Consider the following 22426-nt stretch of genomic DNA (forward strand, 5'->3'; position numbering starts at 1 on the left):
ATTTCCAATTCTCCTATAGACATACAAAATCTTATTTTGTTCACTATCCTGGATAGTAGCCCTTTGTGAATTATATGTTGCAACTACCACTTGTGGTTTATCATTTCACCTTAAAGGTGTCTTATATGAATAGAACCTTTTAATTTTAATGTAGTCAAATTCATCCATCTTTTCTAGTATGCTTAATGCATTTTTAAAGAACTTTAATAAATCTCAAATTATTAAAAAAATTAATTTTGATTTCTCCTTTAAAATTTAACAGTTAATGCTGGAATTGATTTTTGTTTGGTGTGAGGTAGGGCTCCAAATAGATTATTTCATTTCATGTGGATAACAAACAGTACTAGAACCATTAACTAAATAGGTCACTGTATTAGGGTTTTCCAGAGACGCAGAACCAATAGGATGTATATAGATACACAAAGACTTGTGATAAGGGACTGGCTCATGTGGTTATGGAGGCTGACAAGTCCTGCAGTCTGTCATCTGCAAACTACAGGCCCAAGAGAGCTGCTGGTGGTGTTTCAGGCCAAGTCCAAAGGCCTGAGACCCTCCCACCCCCAATCAATCATGCCTAGACAGGGTGTCAAGTACCAGGGCATGACCACTCCAACAGCATCCATGTGAGAGGCAGATGTGGTACCCAGGTGAGAGGGAGGCAGAGTCTGTGGAGTGGTGGGGGGGCAAGGTGCTCATCAGCACGGGTGACAGATGAACTTAGCTAAGATAATAATGTCTCTAAGTTGTGACGGACATTTCCTAACTCATCATCAACCCTTTAAGGGGAAAATCCTGATAATATATTTTAGGTTGTCGGTGCCTGAAACGTCTTTTGCATACACTAAGAAATGCCTGCACAATCAATACCTTTCCTAGATGTATTCTGAACTATAGAATGAAGAACACTTCTTTCCAGCAAGAACTGCCTGTTCTAACCCTTAGATCTCAATCCATCCTCTTTCTCCATCCTACTGCCAACAACACAGCCCGGGCAGCCAACATCCTTCACCTAGATGACTGGGCAGTCTCCCCACTTCTGATCTTCACCCTTTCAGGTGCACAGGATGAAATCCAGAGCTTCTGGGTGAGACGGTACCTGCAAGTCACTCCAGCCCCCCGGGGCCACCACCTTTCACCGACACTCTGGTCACACCGTGAGATCGGCACCTGAAGTGTGCCAAGCTCACCTTGTTTTTGCATATGGCGCTCTGCTCACTGGGAACTCTCCCCGCCACTTCCTGATGCCTTGACCAACCTCAGAGAAGCCTCCTTGACCAGATACCCAAAGCAGTTCCTCACCATTCTCCACTCGGCCCACAAACCAAGAGGCCTCAGGAAACTCTCGCTTGGCTTCCACACAGAGCTCCTGCGTCTCCAAAGACCTGCTTAATTCATTTTCATTTTGACCAAAAGCTGCTTAATAAAAGATATTCTACTAAAATTAATTTTACATTACACAAGACTTTTGGCCAGGCGTGGTGGCTCAAGCCTGTAATCCTAGCACTTTGGGAGGCAAAGGTGAGCAACTGCTTGAGCTTAGAAGTTCGAGACCAGCCTAGACAACACAGTGAGACACCATCTCAAAAAAAAATTTTTTTTAATAAAATAAAGTCACACAAGACTTTTAGCTAATTTCATTTTCAGCTTCTTCCCACTATAAGATGAACTGTATATGTTACATATAATAAATTCAGGTGTTCCCAAATTTTAGCATAATTTTTTAAATTCTAAGTTATTAGGGAAAAACAGTAAACCTATGGATAGTAAGGGAGACCAGTGCCCTGGCGTTCTGATGAAATCACAGCAATGTGTAAGCGCTTCTATCAGGATTCTTGATATTAATAGAGAATGAACTTTTAAATTCACTGAAGATGTAACATTATGAAATTTAGCCAATAATCACAGGCTATTTAAGGAGGAAGGTGGGAAAGTTAAGTAACCAGTGGAGAAATGGTCTGCCTTTCTGGGTGTGAAGATACTCCCAGCACTAATGCAGCTTAGGCAGTGGCCTTGCCGGTGTGAAGGAGCCACTATCTGCTCAAGTAAGAACCCTCCCAGACTCTCCACCTGCTGAGTCCACAGCAGTCTCAGCCGCAGTCTCAGCCACAGCCTCAGCACAGCCTCAGCCTCAGCCACGGCCACCACCACAGCCACAGCCCTCGTCTCAGCCTCGGCCAAAGCCTCAGCCAAGGCCTCCGCCTCAGCCTCAGCCCCAGCCCCAGGCCCAGCCTAGGCCTCAGCCTCAGCCACAGCCACAGCACCAGCCCTGGTCTCAGCCTCGGCCTCAGCTTCAGGCATGGCCTCAGCCACAGTCTCCGCCTCCATGCGTGGGTCGGACATGGCTATGCACCAGGAGCCTCCAGGAGCCACTCCCAATCTGGTTTGCATTCTCCCACAGAAAATGGCACCTACTTTCTGTAACTGTTTTTTGTTGTTGTTGTTGTTGTTGTTTTAACTTTCAAACAAGCTTACTGCAATGAGAACAGTATGAGCATTTTATTATACTGAGGAACTTTACCAAAAATTGTGTCAAGCTGTTAACCCTTTTGGAAGTTTTCAGGGTCCTGATGAGGGATGAAGCAGCATAATTATGTATTGTTGAATGTTAACATAAGAGATAGATAGAAAACACAACTGATTTTTCAAGCCTAAAAATTTTTCGAGTGACCAGTATTATATTTGTTCAATTTCTAGGTCATCGTGATGTTTACATAGTCATTCACAATGTTTCACCAAAGCAAAACATGAAAAACTGTAAAAATAATAAAAGACTCCCAATAACACAAAGCTTTTATAATAATAATTATGGAACATGGACATTTTAATGAATTTCATATTGCAATGAAGACACTCAACACTTAGAGACAATTATATCAATACAATAAAAACTGATTCCACAGAACACTTATAAATGCATACATTTTCCTCCAAAGAAATGTTTTTCACATATTTAAGTAACAAATGATTTATATAGGATCCTTCAGATTCCAAAATATGTACAGAGTTTTTGTCTCTTCCGAAACTGATGAGCAGTGGTTGAAAAACAGTTGCTTTGCCCAACAGCATGGCTGTTAAGAAATTCTGTATCGATACACACTTTTCAGTAATCACACATTTTCTGTCTATCATTAAATGAAATTCTGGACACATCAGCATACAGGACAAAACTGTTCCCACTTCCAAACACTGTTTCACACGAGATCACATGTGGTTGACAGTATGACTTAATTTAGTCACACACACATGCACACGCACATACACGCACCATCCCCGATCTTGTCTGTGACTCCTGATTAACACGCTGCAGCAGCAGTGGATGAGCTCACATTAGAAGATGACACAGCAGTGAACAGCAAGGCGCCCCCACTCCTGAGAGCTGTGCCTGAGCACCGCAGGGCTGCGCCCCGAAGGACGTGCAGGAATCCAGTTTCTGAGGTCCCTCCAGTTCGCTGGAGAAGGTGAGCAGCTGTGGCAGTGAAGGGCACCAGTGTACCTGGAACTCAATGACCACTAGGAATATTGATTTTTAAAAGCCTCAAAAATGTTTAATCTGGCAGAGATCTGGATTTGGCTATTTGCAGCCATTTTTCAATGTTCCTAACCATCATCCTAAAACACCCAGACTTTCAAATTAAACCCCGAGGAACCCAAGCAGGCGGCCTGTGCAGTGGCCCCAGAGGCTGCCCTGGGCTCAGACCTTTGCATGTGCAGTGCGGGAGGCTCTAGGAATTAGACCTCCGGCCAAGAGAAAAAGCGAGGCCCCAGCAACATCTGGACACAGCACAGCCCTGCATCAGGCAAGTTCGCTCAGGACAGCAGGAGCTGAAACCTGAGAGTCCAATCAACCAGAGGGACCAGGTAGGCTCCATTCTCAGAACAGTGCAGTCAGGAAACAATGTCGGACAAAAACACAACACATTTTTTATCTGTAAAATCAAATGACTGAAATATTTGCTGTTTGTCCCTCAGCCACGTCAGATCCATCTGAGGTCGTTATCAGTTATTCTTGGGCCCCGGGCTGTCAGTCATTTCAGAGTCATTCTAGATGACTTAGATTCAAAGTTCCTTGGGCCAGCTCCTAAAGACCCAAGTAGGGAGGCGCCTCTCAGCCCTGGCGAGCTGCACCAAAGGACGGGTCCAAAAGTCCCACGTCCTAATGCACCTGCATCTACCAGTCACCAGACGGGTTCCCTCCTACCTTACCGTAAAACGGGGCAAAACACAAAGACCCTGGGATGTCACATGACAGCTGTAAATATTACCTTCCTGTGTCTCTCCAAGTGGTGAGCCTCCAGGTAGACGTATTGAAAGGACTGAATATACAAGAGGCAAGAAATGAGAGCCTCTTTATCAAAACCGTAACTCAGCAAGAAACATTAACGTACAGATACCAAGCGAGCAGTAATTTCCAAGAAGGCAAGAACACCAGGCTACCTCAGCCATAGCGGGACTGGCACTGAGAGGCGTCCCCACCATGGGGGCTGGAAGTGTCTCGTCACCGGGGCCTGCTGGCTGTGGCCATCAGCTTGTGCTCCTAAGTGGAGAGCCTACACCTTCAGGACACGTCGGTGTGACTGTCTTTCCTGCCTTCTGAACGGAACTCAGTATTCCAGCTATAAACCAAAGTGCTCCAGCCAGGCAACAGTGAGACCCAAAGTTTCCCAAAGACCCGTCTCTGAGGTAGTGTTGTTGGCTCTCAAACACCACCACGGGAGTGAGCCCATTTGGAAGCACACGACCGAGGTGCGGAGAATTAACTGGGCTCTGTGTGCAGGCGGCAGGGCCTCTTATCAAAGTCAAGTCACATTCAATGGACAAGTCATTTGAAACATCTAAAGCCTGTTTATAACCATAGCTATAAATTAAAGTGCTTTACATTTTGCTTAATATTTGAAATCGGTGATTAGAATCCTATTTCAAAATTTGCTAGGATGAGAGCTCAGGAGATTGAAATGATTTTCTATAAAAAAGCAGAAAACTTTTCTTTCCTAAAGAAACTCCAAATGGTGCAAATCCAACATCCCATGCTTTTTTTTAACTTCTAAACTCCAGGTTACCTTTGCAGAACTGTAACAGAAATCAGAGTGGAAGCTGACTACACGATAGCACGTGCTGAACTTCACGCGAGGTAAACACAAAATCCCGGAGCGATCCTGCTGGTCACCAGCCAACACAGGCAGCCCCACAGTCTTCCCAGCACAGGCAGATACATACAGTTACTTCAGGGAACGCAGGACCGCCGACGCCGCAACGTAATACAGAGGTTCACATTTAATTCACACAAATGTAATGCCCTACTGTTCACCTGTTCAATGTCAACAACTCACAAGCATTTCATGTGCTACATGGGAGGTGAGCTTTGCCTTTACTGCCCAGAGGACCCAATACACACACATATACAAGACAAAAGTAAAAAATACGACCACACATTTCTCTGTACATTTCATGCAAGCTGGGCACTATGTGAAAAGAACATATACAAAGCACCCTTCCCAGGGTCAAACTCTCACAAAAATGGCTGATTAATATGAAGAAAAGCCCGCACCCATCAAAGGTCTGTGCTGGCAAAGAGTGAAACCAAGGACTGCCGGTGTCCTTATTTTTCTTGTAGCAATGCAGGGATGTTGATGTTCCAACCAATGGCTTGCCGGTCAAACCCACAGGTGAACAGATTGCACACGGGGTGGTCTTCACTCCATGCTGAGCAGCACACCATTCTCCTGTGGCCCTAGTGACGATCAAACAAACCAAAATCAGCGCATTATTCCCGAAAGTAAGATTTATAAGACCTCAGCGAAATGAATAACCACATCACTCAAAGTAAGAAAGTTACAAGAAAACAACATGGTGCCCAGGATTAGTCCCAAGGACCGCCGAGCAGGGACCGCCAAGCATGGACCACCGAGCATGGACCATGGATCACGGACCGCCGAGCACCAACCGCTGCCGAGCACAGACCACCGAGCACCCCATGGATCACAGAGCACGGACTGCCGAGCACGGACCACCGAGCACTGACCGCCAAGCACGGATCACCAAGCCCAGCAGAGCCGCCAGGACGTGCAGCCAGGCCAGGACGAGTGAGGCCAAGACGCCAGTGTGGAACCTGCCCCAAAAGCACTGTATGACTCCTTCCTTAAGAAAATGAGTAAGATTACAGTCACGACAAAAAAAAACAAATGATCAATGTGAAAATTTTGAATAAATGAAGCTAGGAGATATTTAGGGGTAAATTAAATGATACTCACTCAAATACTTCAAATAGGATTTTAACAAATACCTGGCTTCGGTAATAAAGGAACTGGAAAAATACATTTGGCGTCATATAAAACAAGGATAAATAAATGGCCTTTTAGGTAGATTCCTGCCATCTTCAGCAAATCCACTTAAATATCAGCATGTTGGAAAAGTTACTGCAAAATATGTGACAGAGCAATAGCATATCGGTGTGTATGTAGGTAGCAGATGCAGGCTCTTAGCCAACACTTAGAATGTCTGTAAGCAGTGCCTTAGGACCCATCTGCATTTTCTAAATTACACAACAGCTCTGATACGTTGCTATTACAGCATAAGGTACAAGAGTGAGTCAGTATTAAGTAAAGCTGACAGATTAAGAAACACCTAAAGAATGGCATAAAATTTTCCTGTAAAATATTCACGTATAAATATGCTATTTATACATCTGGAGAGAGAACCACAATAGCTATTTATACATCTGGAGAGAGAACCACAAAAGGCCAGAAAAATAAAACAATTGTAAGAAAGACCACATAACAAAGGGTTACAAAAGGCACAAAAAAGGAAGCAGCAATGCATCCATTAACTGGCAGTAAAACCAAGGCTGTGGGCAAGAGCTCTTCACAGTGAAACTCAAGGCATTTGCTGCAGAAGTGCCAAAGACAAAGAGCTTCCACAAGAAAGCCAGCCAGGCTTTCACCGCCGGCAGAGCTCCCATGGGATTTCCATCTCTCGTGCGCCCACAGCATTGCCACCCAGGAAGCAGATGCACCCCAAAGATGTCCCATGCCATCGTGGCAGCCCCAGTGCACATGATGTGCTGTTCCAGGACACTCAGCACGGGGCCCCGTGGGCCTCCACTTCACGGGGACCCTTGAGCACCGTGGGCCTCCACTTCGTGGGGACCCTCACGCTCTGTGAGCCTCCACTTCACAGAGGCCCTCATGCAGGGACTCTCACACCCCGTGAGCCCTCACTTCATAGGGACCCTCGCGCCCCGTGAGCCTCCACATCACAGAGACCCTCACGCAGGGACCCTCGCGCCCCATGAGCCTGCTCTTCACAGGAACCCTGACCCTGGACCTCCTGACTCTCCACCAAGCTCACTTTCCCAAAACTCACGCTGGGAAGTGACACTTACTCCAGCACTACAGGGAAATATTTTCAATCAGTTCCTTTCACTCCACCACTTAAAGGCTCAAATAAGTGTTTTGTTTTCTCTCTTCCAAGTCGGTCAGCTTAAGACGTAAGAACAATGTAAGTTGGTGATTTCCAGCAGGGTTCTGCGACACTAAAAACCACATTTATTTATCTGAAGAGGTGTTACAAGTTCTAAATAAAGTTATATCACATTCATTAATCTTAAAAATAAATCTATTTCATAAGTTGATGGGTGCAGCACACCAACATGGCACATGTATACATATGTAACAAACCTGCACGTTGTGCACATGTACCCTAGAACTTAAAGTATAATTAAAAAATAAAAAATAAATAAATCTATTTCATACCACTTTAGGAGGAAATAAACCCAGGCACAACAGAATCCTACAATGTCAACAAAGTTGAATGTTTACAGATAACTGAAAAGAAAACTGTCTACACAAAATTAGGGCCACGAAGAACCATTCAGAATTCCATTTCTCTGAGGGAAAATACTCTCAAAGTAGTAAAGTCATAATTCATAGTCATAAACAAATAGTTCTCATGAATTTGTGCTTCAAAACGCAAACTTTACATGCTGCACAGAAATTTCACAATTCACACAGGCATGTTGAAAAGACAACATTCTACTATGTCTAAGATGCAGCTGAGAGGACACATAAGTGATACTCAGCTGTTAACAAAACATGAAAAGATTCCCCAGGACAAGCAATTTATGGCTGTGTTAAGGGTTGTGAAGCATATTTTAGTCACTCTAATTTCATGAAATTTTTCTACTCCACTATTTTCATGTGTATCAAGGAGTAAAAACATCAATAATTAACTTCAAACAGGGCACTCAGGCTGTGAAGGGAACTGAAGAGACACCCAGTCTCAGTGAACGTCATTTCCAGAAAGTCTGTGCCCCTTGAAGAAAAGGTGTTGCTGCGCTGAGAGAGCCCCCACTTTCGCATGTGCCTCCTGGATCACCCAGCCTGCCTGCAGTTTCTGAGCACTCCAGCCTGGGTGACAGAGCGAGACTCCGTCTCAAAAAAAAAAGTTTAAAAGCAGAGCAGCTGCGGCCCATGAGCCACGAGCTGGTCTCCAGACTGAGCCACAGAGGCACTGAGGGGGCCACCAGAGCAGCCTGCAGGCGTGTGCGGCCCCGTGCAGCCACAGGAGGCCTCAGGGAACAAATCCATTTACTCACACAGGTATCCAGACAGTACTCCAACAAGATCAAAAGACAGGAAAGAGGGATCATCTATGAGGGGTTCCATTACGCACAATGCTGGGGAGACGCTGCCTTGACCACGGGGAGTTTCTGTGCATCGCAGCTGCCCCTGTGACCTCCCAGGGGAGAGCCAACAGCAAATGCCACCCACACTACAGCGAGGCCCAACTGCAGAGCTCATCAGAGTCGCGAGGGAATTTGAACACTGGCCCCCAGGCCCCCGGGCCTCTGCATCCACGCGGGTGCCGTGGAGTCTCGATTCTCTTTGCGCCTTCCAGGCAACCAGGACAGGTGGGCTGAACAGCACATAGCAAGAAACTCCCTCCGCTGTCTTCCAAAGTTAGCAAGGAGCAACCCTTCACTAACAAGAAACTAACATTTAAATAGATTTTTTCCTGTCACAACAGCCTGCCACAGAAACGTGTTTTTCTGGCTGGAGGTGGAAGAGATCCCACCTTCAAGACCCCCCAGTCTACAACCAACCCGGCTTCTGCCTGGCCACAATGCCCACTCAACACTTCCAGCCTGTACAGACACAACTGCAGACATCTAAGACTGCTTCCCTACAGAGCTGCCACCACTAACACATGCACCAAAGGGCTCATTCCCCATGGCTGTGAAACAGAGGAACTGCATATTTTGTTTATTTATTTATTTATTTTATTTTTTTTTGAGACGGAGTCTCGCTCTGTCACCCAGGCTGGAGTGCTGTGGCCGCATCTCAGCTCACTGCAAGCTCCGCCTCCCGGGTTCACGCCATTCTCCTGCCTCAGCCTCCCGGGTAGCTGGGACTACAGGCGCCGCCACCTCGCCCGGCTAGTTTTTTGTAGTTTTTAGTAGAGACGGGGTTTCACCGTGTTAGCCAGGATGGTCTCGATCTCCTGACCTCGTGATCCGCCCATCTCAGCCTCCCAAAGTGCTGGGATTACAGGCTTGAGCCACCGCGCCCAGCTATTTTGTTTATTTTTAAACTTAAAAACTGAACACTGGGCTGGGTGCGGTGGCTCATGCCTGTAATCCTAGCACTTTGGGAAGCTGAGGCAGGCAGATCACCTGAGGTCAGAAGTTTGAGACCAGCCTGACCAACTTGGAGAAACCCCATCTCTACTAAAAATACAAAATTAGCCAAGCATGGTGGCACATGCCTGTAATCTCAGCTACTGGGGAAGCTGAGGCATAAGAATCGCTTGAACCTGCGAGACAGAGGTTGCGGTGAGATCACGCCACCGCACTCCAGCCTGGGCAACAAGAACAAAACTCCATCTCAAAAAAAAAAAAAAAAAAAAAGAACACTGAGGTAGGTGTGGAATAACTCGGGTGTACAACTCTACTTCTTCAACTGTAAATTTTATGAACTCTAAATACAGCTCAAGTATTTCCAACAAAAACTTAGCATGCAAAGACTTAGTAACAAAATAAGAAGGTAAAATATCTCTACCCGTCCTCCTCCACCATGCCCTGCGTACGCACACCGACCGTGCTGTTACCTGGCGGCTGCTCCGGGGAAGCCGTGCCAGGCGCACTCCTGACATATCAAACAGTCTCACTTGTCGGTTGTCATGGGGGAGGGCTATGATTTTTTGGCCGACACATACATTGATCCTGCAAAGAAGAGGTAAAAGTGGGTTGTGTATAAAACAGTGACACTCTAAGTTTTTGAATTTACAGATAATGAGGCAGGTGGTTCCATATTATTCACATTTCAAGGCTAACTACATTAACACACTGCGTGTGCCACCTGCTTACGGTGTTCAAAAGAGACCAAGTTACTCACACGTAGCTACAAGATCACACAGACCCCACGCACATACACACAATACACACACACACTGCTCAATGGTAGAACCAGACCCACCCACACAAGACCAACCCTCACAAGAAGTCAAGAGAAGCCCTGCACATCTGCCACAAATGGGTCATTCTCATTCTTACAAATCTCACTGATCCTACCTGGTTTTAGGGCTCAGTTAGTTTAAGTTTTCATGGAATACTGAAACTGCATTAGAGGACAAAGGAACCTAAACCATTGTTCCCAGGGTTCTATCAATTAAACCTCCACGAATAAAACATGAAATCACAATCAACCCTTTCCCATCAGACTATGACACTTACTTAACCAACAGTTTGACGTTACCTGTTAATGGCAGAGTCCGTGCGAATAGTTGCAATGGGGGATCTCATATTTTTCAAGTCCCAGACTTTCACCGTGCGGTCATCGCTGCCTGAAACCACGTTGTCTCCCACGGTGAACACAGCAGAGGTCACAGTGCTACAAGCAGAGGGCACAGGGTCAGACACAACAGCAGGTGCAGGACACGACACCACACCCCACACACAACCCTGACCAAGTGGGTGGGAAGGAGGTCAGAGAAGCGCAAACTCACAGCCATCTCCTCCGCAAACTGCTCCCGCCTCCCAAAGCCTTTCCACCAGTGCAAGAAAAGGACACCTGATTTCTTCCCAGTGGATTAGAAACACACAGTCCCTTCTACTCTATTCCACATCTCCAGGCAACGGAACAAAGAGAGGTTACAGAAAGTAGGGTTCGACAGAACATGCCCAAATGTCTACACATCTGGGTCTATGGCAGAGAATTAAAAAAATCCACTCCAACAACAACTCTCAATCAATGTAATCATAACACAGGAGTTAGAGAAAAACATTCTGACAACTCAACAATTCAAACACAGACAAAGGACTTGGATCAACATTTTCCCAAAGAAGATATACAAACAGCCAGGAAGCCACACACACCAGCGTTCACAGTAGCATTACTGACAACGGCCAAAGAGATGCAAACAACACACATGTCCATCAGCAGATGGATTTAATGCGGCATGTACACACAATGGAATATTATTCAGTCGTAAAAAAGAAACTCTAACACAAGCTACGACATGAATGAACTTTCAAGAATCCCCCTCATCTAAGATCCCTGGACTAGGCAAATTCATAGACACAAGAAGTAGAACACAGGTTCTCAGGGTCTGGGGGACAGGCAAGACTAGTTTCATGAGTGCAGAGTTTCCATTTGAGACCATGAAAAAGCACAGGAAATAGTGCTGGTGGCTGTACAACAATGTGAACTAATTTAATGCCACTGAAATACACACATAAAAACAGTTAAAATAGTAAGTTTTATATTATGTATATTTAAACACAACTTTTATCTAAAAAGTTTGAGGAGAAAAATTCAACATCACAACCACTCTTGGAACCTGCTTATATAAATCCAAAATAACAATAATTTTCTTTTTAATTCAAATATGTTGAAATATGTGGCCCTCAGGGAGAAGGGCTCAAGGAACCAAAGAGGCCCTGAAACGGCTAAGATGGGAGACACACCCTAAAGATGAAAAGTACCATAAAAACAAGAAGAGATGGGGAAGAAAGGTTTCATCAGTCTGTGTTAAACCCTTTCATCAACTTTGCTCTTGAAATGTAAAAAACAGTGTATGACACGGTGCTAAGTATGTTAAATACCCTTACTAGTGGTAAAATTGGATTAAACATATAAACAAAGTATGTTATCACTTGAATTGCACTGAGAATCACTGAAGAAACCCAGGCAAAATCTGCAGAGGAAACCATGTCCTCACTGGCTGAGGCTGTGCTGGCAGTGGCTGGGGCGACTACCTTAACCAGCAATCAAAGGAAAGTCTCTGGCACTTGCCAGAAGGTATTTACGACTCAAATAATAAAACGACATTTGAAGAAGAAAATTCAATCACCTCTTTGCTCACTGGCAAAGTTCAGTAAAAAGAGTGTGATAAAAACCTTACTTTCCCTGTGAGCCCAGGACACACCATCCAGGCATGATCAACAGCTCTCTTCAGCAGCGGCCAGGGGGGCTGCATGTCCCGCCTGGCTCAGGGCTGTGGTGGGTCCGCGTGCTCGCCAGTCCCCCATGACTGGCCCACCCAGGAAGACATGGTCTGACTTCAGGACACAGTGGGCAGATCCTGAGACGCAGGGGCAGTGCCTTGTCAGAGAGACACAGGCTTGACCCCAACACTGTCTCCCAGGGCACAAAAACTGGAGTCACTCACTCTGTACAGAGGCTCAAAACCCACCTCACCCCTCACTAAAGCGGCTAAGATACCTACAAGATGATAAGCATGTGAATTTCCACCTATCCATGAAGGAAGTGTCCTCTTGTCATCACAAATCACTAGTTTACGTGGACCAAAAGCTTGGTTTCCACATCTACCCTCACCGAGGTCCGGTCCATAAAAATTGCTTGGAACTCTGGAGTCCAATTAAACACCAGTTGTCCCAGCCACTGAAGCTGTACCATGACATGGGATTTCATGCTCTATGTGGCCCTGGATGAGAGGAGCACCATCCAGTCACCAAGTCCATTTATGAAAATCCTCCTCATTTAAGTGGACACGAGCTGAGTTCTAATTAAGTCTAAGTTCCACTGCATTAAAACAAGGTTTTTAAAAACATAACATCAAAGTACAGCAAAGCTACTAAGAATCAAGGAGTGTCAACACCACCCAGAAACACGCTCTGACACTGAGGCCTCGGAACACAGTCGGGATGATGTGGCAGCGACCGTTTTCACGTCTGCCTTCTCAAAGGCCTGGTCGTGGTGCCCACAGCTGCGGTGTGGATTTGCTGACACTTATTCCCCTGCTCGGGGCCCTTCCCTGTGGTGCGGCATCCTGGCCTGTGGATGTAGCAGCCGCCCTGCCCAGGTCCACGAGAAACTAGAGCAGGCCCCTCCCCAGGGGTGACAACCAACATCGTCTCCTGGGGGAAACTGCCCGACTGGAAACCGCGGCATCACACGGGGCAGGACACGAACAAACACCCAGCCCGGGTAACAAGAGCAGCACAGGTAACTACAGCAGCACAGGTAACTATAGCAGCCCGGGTAACAAGAGCAGCCCGGGAAACAAGAGCAGCACGGGAAACAAGAGCAGCACGGGTAACAAGAGCAGCACGGGTAACTACAGCAGCACGGGTAACTAGAGCAGCCCGGGTAACAAGAGCAGCCCGGGTAACAAGAGCAGCACAGGTAACTACAGCAGCATGAGCAGAGAGAACTCTGCAAAATCAACCCAGTAACTCCTCCAGATTCTTCATCTAAAAAAATAAAGAACAACGTGAGGGCTTGACTATGAATCAGACGCTGCCATGCTTCAGTGAGAAGGTTACAATGAGGCTTGGAGGACTCCGACTGCTGGGGGAGCCTGGAAGAGCCAGAGGAGAGCTGCCCCCGACTTCTCTTTGAACTGGAGTCTTCAGGAGGTTTGGCCAAGTTAAATTTCAGTGAACATTCTGCTAAATTAATAGGAAAAAAGGCTCAACAAAAGATCGCCTAACCCCATGTTAATGAAATGCTGAAAGACATTAGGTTTTTAATAAATCACAATCCTGACAAGTATTGTCGGACATCAAAAGAAGAAAGAACCGGCAAAGAGGCAGCAGTTTCCAAGGCACCCTCAGCCCACAGGTCCCACGGGGAGGCTGGCGCGCACGGCCGTGCACTGGAAATGGTGCCGACGCTGCCAAACTCCGGCAAACTCATTTATCTTGTCGTGTGGGGCAGCCGAGCGTGCTCCTCCAGCTGACAGTGCGGCACCTCCTCGCCGCACACCACTGCCTGGTCTGGAACATTCCGCTCCCTCCGCGGGTCTCCATCAGCGGAAACGCCGCGAAGCTGGCATCCTCATTAGGACCAACAGCTGTCTCGCAGTCACACAGAGACACTGAACCGCTTCTGCATAACAATCTGACGAAATTTCACGGCTAAGGAAAAGAAGACACGATGTGGAAAACACTGAGCCACAAAGCGCTGATGGGAGTGCTTTTCCGGCACGACATCAAACACTGACGATCGTTTCCTTTCCTATTTTTAAAACGCAGCTTCCTCGAGGTAATGTGTTCACCTCTGAGGAGCACGCCTGTGTGTCCACAGAGAGCAAGGGTGCTCGAGGGGGAGGCCTGCGGACGGCAGTCCCTTCCTTGGAACCCAGGCTTCTCAGTCAAGGCACTGAGAATAGATCTTTGAAAATGAACAGCTGTGAAACAGGCACCACTGTGGCTTTATTAGTTTGGCAGGTCAACTGTTCTATTACAGTGCTGATACAAAAGTACAACACCTGTGTCACCAACAACCCTGACTTTAAAACAGTGCTCTAAGGAACCAAAGGACACCCCAACAAGCCAGCCCAGGACCCCCGGGTGCCCCTCGGAGGGGGCCCTTCACAGTGCAAGGGAAGATGTGGGGTAGCTGTGTTGTGTTCAGAGTCATCAGAGCCCTTCCTGCAATTTCCAAGCTATCTGCATGAAATCCAACTCCTAACACATTAATCAGGTCTTCCCTTCACAGCCAGGCAGCCCAAATGCACACTCGGGGTCTCCGAAGTTCCATCCTGGCCTTTCTCATCACCCACATCTTTCGGAATTCAAGAACTCACACAAGCATTCCTTTGACGAACTCGGAGGACTGACCAAGAAACGGAAAAGTCACATTAGAATAAGACACATTTCTAAATACTCCTTGATGGCTACCTCCCAAAAAAGTGGACCTTTAAAATAAAAAACTATCAAAGCAAAAATCAAGTATGTATCATACGTGATTCTTTTTCAGAATTTCAAATTCAACTGTTCCCTGGAGAAGTCAGCTCTCCTAATGCATAGTTCCACCTCAGTAGTCTCATGGGGCCATGCTGCTCTCCAAACCCCTGTCGGCAAAAATAATGAGAGATAGGCCGGGTGCGGTGGCTCAAGCCTGTAATCCCAGCACTTTGGGAGGCCGAGACGGGCGGATCACGAGGTCAGGAGATCGAGACCATCCTGGCTAACACGGTGAAACCCCGTCTCTACTAAAAAAAATACAAAAACTAGCCTGGCAAGGTGGCGGGCGCCTGTAGTCCCAGCTACTCGGGAGGCTGAGGCAGGAGAATGGCGTAAACCCGGGAGGCGGAGCTTGCAGTGAGCTGAGATCCGGCCACTGCACTCCAGCCTGGGCAACAGAGCAAGACTCCGTCTCAAAAATAATAATAATAATAATAATGATGATGATGAAAGATTTCCCAACTAAGTCACTGATAAGGGCTGCACTACAGAACTGTTCATGCAACAAATATTTATTAAGCACTGGCTGCGTGCAGGCCCCGCTCCTCATGAGAGAGTGTGCAGCAGAGGAGGAGGTAAAGTCACTCCAGTGACGCCTCCCTTCTCCCAGCGAAGGGGACAAGTGACCGGCCACTTATAAGGTCAGCAGTGTTAGGCACACAATAGCACCCTAAGGGCTGGAAGTGCTGCCAACAGGCACCACAGCAAAGCTACAAGAAGCCTCTGCAATATCCGTGTTTACCACAGCCCACAGAGAAGAGCTTCTAAAGTGACTTCAGACTACGCTAAAGCCTCCCTAAGATCTGATTAACTGAATTAATAAGAACCTTTCCACAGACTATTCAAAGAAAACATTTAGTTCAGTATAACCTGACCACCTCACCCAGCCAAAAATAAGGTTCTAAAGATCAGGTCCATGAACTATGGGGGCACAGCGAGAACACTCTTCTGCTAGCTGAAGAGCTTCACCTTAGCTATGACACAAAGAAAGAAGACCTGTTACAGAAACACTGATCTGTGGTGCCTGGACTCAGTAACAGCACTCAGCTCTGTGATCTCTGGACTAAGCACACAGCACTCAGCTCTGTGATCTCCAGACTAAGCACACAGCACTCAGCTCTGTGTTCTCTTGCTTTCCTCTGTCTCGTGTACTGATCTTATCATCCTAGAATGTCAAGGCTACTAAGGACAGAGACTGTTTCTTACAACTACTGCATCTGCAGGAGCCTGTACAGATGTATTTTCCAAACAGATGCTCTTGACTTGTTGTGCAGCACGGCCTTCAGATATACAGAAGAAATTCCTAACGCCCATGCACTCATGTTCTTTCTTCATAGGAATGGCCCTGAGTCTTTTATTCAGGGTTCATTTTCATCTCACGTATCAGTTTTAGAATGTTCAGGAGCAGTAAGTAAGAGAAATCGGTGGGATTGAATGAGAAACAGTGTTAGAAACCAATACAAAAATGGCAAAAAGCAACAACTGACTTCCAGAGAAGCCAAAACAAAACAAAACACAATAGAGACAAACAGTAACACCCAGCCTGTGAGGCCATCAGGGCAGGGAGGCAGCGTAGCAGTGCGTGCACACTCCTAAAGCACTGGTATGTCCCTCTCTTACACACACACACACAAAATAGTCTTTTTTTTTACAAAGTGTTGGTTCTTGAGGGATCATTGGAGAAATCGCTTCTGTGGAACATCGTGCTCTCCAAAGACGGTGTTAAATGAAGTGTTTCTCTGCTCTGCTGCTGAGCACCAGAAACCCTGCAGCTCAGATGTGTGCAGGGACTTCAAGCAGAGCTAGCTGAGGGTGGCTGAGTGCACGCAGTGCGCAGATGCTGATCAGAGGCTGCCAGGCGACCCTCATGTGCCACCCAGGCCCTGGCTCTGCAGTGGACATGCACACAGCATGGTCACCACCATCTTTTCCAAACGTAAGCTAATGCTTTAGGCAGTCGCCCCTCCCCATTCTGCCCACTCTGCATATCATGCTGGTTTCTGCTGACTTGTGGACTCAGACACCCGCACCTGTCTCCCGAGTCTGTCCTGAAGTACCTCACAGGAAGTTTCTAGTATGTGTCAATAGCGTGATGGCTGTCTTACAGTTATCTCAAAGAAAAGTGACAGAATCTGACAGGTCAAAACAAAGCTGTTAAGTAGAGCAATTCAAATGCAATTATTTCCTTAAGCCCTTATTTTATTAGTTTCTGAGTAGCCCTTCTTAAATGAGGAACTTAAAAGGGTAAAACAGAGATACACTAAATCTCCTATCAGTTTTAAAAACAATATTCTAACTTGGAAACAATTTTAAAATGCATCAACAGGCAGCCAGGCGTGCTGGGTCACACCTGTAATCCCAGAACTTTGGAGGCTGAGGCAGGAGGATCACTTGAGGCCAAGATTTCGAGAGCAGCCTAAGCAACATAGTGAGACTCCATCTCTATAAAAAACACAAACATTAGCAGGGAGTGGTGGCATAGCCCTGTAGTCCCTGCTACTCAGGAGGCTGAGGTGGGAGGATCACTTGAGCCCAGGAGGTCAAGATTGCAGTGAGCTGTGATCATGCCACTGCAGTCCAGCCTAGGCAAGAGGGTGAGGCCCTGTCTCAAAAAAATAAACCAATAAAAATTGTAAAACATGCATCAACAAGGGACTGGCTCAGGAAGTTACTGTTAGGTCCATACCACAGGACACTGAGAGAGAAGGACGGAACGGCAGCTCTGCAGGTGGTGACACGGCCAGTGCCGCTCTGCTGGTAAGAGACAAGGATTCTCCTTTGCACAAAAAGAACCACTGGGCCTAGGTGTGCCCAGCTGCGCACTGTTATCTGCTAACATCTCCTTGGCAGTTTCTGTCTCACAAGACAAAACACTGACTAGCTAACATAGAGGAAACACCCAAGACCATCCCTGAACACGACTGCTGCAGTGAGGTCCTGTTCCCGCCAACTGCTGCCCACTATGGTTCTCTGGAATCTGCACCATACTCAGACCAACCAGCAAAGCTCAGAAAAGCTATCACGGGCAACAGATGGAGTCCTTAGTGACCCTAGCCTCAGTTTTACAATAACCTTGGATATTAGCCAGTTATTACTAAGAGTTGTATTTATATAAATCTATACACTTCCTCAAAATAAAATCACATTTATTAATTTATGCAGCAACATGGATAGAACTGGGGGCCATTATCTTAAGTGAAACAATGCAAACACTGAAAGACAGAGTGTGTGTCCTCACTGGCAAGTGGGAGCAAAACTACGTGCACAAAGGGACAGCGGAGGACTGACAGGGCAGAGACCCGGGGTGGGGTGGGTGACAGGATGATTCACAGACCACATGCGGCCTTTCCAATGCCCACCTCCCAGGCGGCTGGCTGGCCGGACAGCACCCAGAGGCCCACACCCGAGCTGACGCCTGCATGTTGCCTGTGACCAAGCACAAAGGTCAGGTGCAATTAAAACTGCCCATCATCCAGTTAAAAATGTCACTTTCCAAATATCTTTTCCCTTTAAAAGCATAAAGAAAACTGTTAACACCATGACACAAGGTGCGAAACTGTTTACCTTTCTGAGCACATGATCTAGAACTCAGTGTTTAGTACCAAGTATCTCCCCCAGGTGTTTGGAAATAAAAGCACACAAAGATGTCATCAGTTCAAAGTGATCATTATAATTTTCCAACCGATTTTTTAAAATTGTTTGGTTAGATGTGTGTTTTGTTTTCGTTAGAAGAAAGCACCAAAGGCCACATTTGGGGAATAAAGTTAAAATTATTTGTAAAGAATTAAAAAGGAAGAAAACAAAAAAACTTTGCATCCTCAAATATCACATCCATGTTGAGATGATCTCCTATTTTTTTCTTTATCCGCATTGCAAATACTGCCAGCCTGGCACGAGGCAGAGCCACCCGCCACCCACAGAGGAGGTTTAATGGCCAGTGACGCCTCGCCTGTCAGCTCCTTTTTATAGCAACCAAAATAAAAAAGTAAAAAAAAAAAAAGGGAAAGGGGGAGGGGAGGAAAACTCTACGGGGTTGGGGTGTGCTGAAGGGAGTCTGAGGACTGAGGCTGGGATCCAAACAGGCAACTGTCATGACAGCAAAAGTCTCTTGCAGGCACGTCTATTCACCCACAGTCCGCACAGTGAGGGCCCACGCTGGAACGGCCTGCGTGTGGGTTCAGCCCCCAGGTGTGTGCAAGGGAATGCTGCAGCCAGGAGAGGGCCAGGCTTATGGAATTACACTGCCAGGTGAAAAACACACAAACAGAAAAGAACTTAGTTCAGGTAAAAAGCACTGACTTCCAGCTGCAGCTCCTGGTGGTTAGGACAAACACAGGCAATCTCAGAGCTTCTGCGGGTTCCGTTCGTTCCAGACCACACTGTGAGGTAAAGATAGCAGTAAGGCAGATCACACGAGCTGTCTGGTTTTCCAGTGCATACAGAAGCCACAGCCACACCATCCTATATTCCATTAAGTGAGCAACTGCATTACTTCTGAAAACACAATGTGTGTGTTTTATAAGTAAGATAAATTTTACCACTGAAAACACTAAGAGTCATCTGAGCCTTTGGTGAGTCATCATTTTTCGCTGGTGGGGGGTCCTGCCTCGATGCTGACGGCTGCTGACTGATCAGCGTGGTGGCTCCTGAAGGCTGGGGCTATTTCTTAAAACGGACAGCAATGAAGTCTGCTACATCAACTGATTCTTCCTTCTACAAAAGATTTCTCTATCGCATGTGATGCTGTTTAAAAGCATTTTACCAAGGCTAGGCATGGTGGCTCATGCCTGTAATCCCAGCACTTTGGGAGGCCAAGGCAGGTGGATCATTTAAGGTTAGGAGTTCAAGACCAGCCTGGCCAACAGGGTGAAACCCTGTCTATTAAAAATGTAAAAATTAGCCGGGCGTGGTGGCAGGTGCCTGTAATCCCACCTACTCGGAAGGCTGAGGCAGGAGAATCATTTGAACCTGGGAGGCAGAGGTGGCAGTGGGCCAAGATAGCACCACTGCACTATAACCTAGACAACCTAGACTCCTGTCTCAAAAAAAAAAGGCATTTTACCCACAATTGAACTTCAAAACTGGAGTCAGTCCTCTGAAATCCTAACCCTGCTGCTGCTTTACCACCGTAGATTATGGAATATTCAAAATCCTTTGCTGTCATTTAAACAGTGTTCACAGCATCTTCACCAAGAGTACATTCCCACTCAAGAAACCACTTTCTTTACTCATCCACAAGAAGCAGTTCCTTGTCCATTCAAGTTTATCATGAGATTGTAGTAATTCAGTCCCATCTTCAGGATCCACTGCTAATCCTAGTTATCGTCCTGTTTCCACCACACCTGCAGCGACTTTCTCCATTGAAGACTTGTACCCCTCCACGTCTCTCAAATTCCTGTGACATTTTGACCTTCTCCCATGAATCACAAATGTTCTGAATGGCATCCAGAATGATAAATCCTTTCCAGAAAGTGCTCAATTGACATGGCCCAGCTCCATCAGAGGAATCACTATCTACGGTAGCTATAGCCTTATGAATATATTCTTTAAATAATAAGACTCGAAAGTCAAAATGACTCCTTGAACCATGGGCTGCAGAATGGGGGTTGTGTTACCAGGCATGACAACATCCATCCCTTTGTACATCTCCATCAGAGCCCTTAGGTGCACTGTCAATAAGCAGTACAATTTTGAAAAAAAAAAAAAAAAAAACTTTTTTCCTGAGCAGTAGGTCTCAACAGTAGGCTTAAAATATTCAGTAAACCATGGTGTAAACAGATGTGCTCTCATCCAGCCTTTGGTGATCCATTTATAGAGCACAGGCAGAGTAGGTTTCACATAATTCCTAAGGGCCCTAGGATTTTCTGAATGGTAAATGAGCTTCAACTGCAAGTCACCAACCGTACTAGCCCCTCACAAGAGAATCAGTCTGTCCTTTGAAGCCAGGCAATGACTTCTCTAGCTAGGAAAGTTCTAGATGGCATCTTTTTTAACAGAAGGCTGTTTTGTCTACACTGAGAATCTGTTATTAAACACAGCCATCTTCATCGATGATCTCAGCTGGATCTTCTGGAGAACTTGCTGCAGCTTCTCCACCAGCACTTGCTGCTGCTTCACCTTGCACTCTCATGTTATGGAGACGGCTTCTTTCCTTAAACCTCATGAACCAACCTGTGCTAGCTTCCAGCTTTTCTTCCGCAGCTCCCTCACCTCTCTCAGCCCTCACAGAATTGAAGAGAGTCAGGGCCCTACTGTGGCTCAGGATTTGGCTAAAAGGAAAGTTGTGGCTGGTTTAACCAATACAGACCACTCAAACTTCCTTCATATCAGCATTAGGGTTGTGTTCTTATCACCTGGAGTAGCAGTTTTACTTTCCTTCCAGAACTTTTCCTTTGCATTCAGAACCTGGCTGTCCGATTCAGGACGCTCACCTTTCACAGCCTCTCTGCCTTCGACATGTCTTCCTCACTGAGCTTTGTTCATTTACAGCTTTCAAGTGAGGGACACGAAACTCTTCATTTGAACACTGAGAGGCCACTGGAGGGATGTTAGTTGGCCTAATTTCAATAGTGTTGTGTCTCAGGGAGTCAGAGGCCTTAGGAGAAGGTGACAGACGAGGGAATGGTCAGTCAGTAGGGCAGTTGGAACACACACGATTTATCGACTAAGTTCACTGTCTTCTACGGGCAAGGTTCCCAGGACCTCAAAACCAATAATAACAGTTACAGCAAAAGTCACTGACCACCCTCACATAATCACAATGAAAAAGTAAGAAATACTGTGAGAATGACCAAAATGTGACAGAGACAGGAAGTGAGCATGTGCTGTTGGAAAACTGGCATCAACAAACCTGCTCGGCCAGGGCTGGGCTCCACAGACCTTCATTTGTAAAAAACATCAATCTACGTAGTGCAATCAAACAAGGTATAAGAAATAGCCACCAAGGCACAAAAAAAAAAAAAAAAAAAGAGAAATAGCCACCAACAGCTGAATTCCTATGACACACTGAAATTTTCAAATTAAGCCTTTTTATTATTTTTAAGAATACATACTACAACTTCACATTTCTGCTATATGAAGTATCTAAAATTGCTTTTCATATAAATCAGTACACATTGGGTCACTAACAAACAGTCAAATAAAAACAGCCACACAGTTACGCCAACTAATACCATGGTAAAAGTCCTGCTATAATACAGAGATGCCAAAACACAGAGTGAA

General features: G+C 46.1%; 1 protein-coding gene across 11 annotated transcripts in view; it reads right to left on the reverse strand.

Moving 5' to 3' along the window:
- Positions 1–2772: 2772 nt before the first annotated feature.
- WDR37 (WD repeat domain 37) overlaps positions 2773–22426 on the reverse strand; it is a 75769-nt gene continuing 56115 nt past the window's right edge. For all 11 annotated transcript variants that reach the window (XM_023192479.2, XM_023192477.2, XM_023192472.2 and 8 more), the window contains 3 exons: positions 10749–10883; positions 10102–10216; positions 2773–5728 (listed from right to left, as the gene is read on the reverse strand). In XM_023192479.2, coding sequence (XP_023048247.1) covers positions 5597–5728; positions 10102–10216; positions 10749–10883 — 382 coding nt within the window. In that variant the 3' untranslated portion in view covers positions 2773–5596. The remainder of the gene's footprint in view (positions 5729–10101; positions 10217–10748; positions 10884–22426) is intronic.

The sequence above is a fragment of the Piliocolobus tephrosceles genome, chromosome 9 (assembly GCF_002776525.5).
Source record: "Piliocolobus tephrosceles isolate RC106 chromosome 9, ASM277652v3, whole genome shotgun sequence".
Taxonomy (NCBI): Eukaryota; Metazoa; Chordata; class Mammalia; order Primates; family Cercopithecidae; genus Piliocolobus; species Piliocolobus tephrosceles.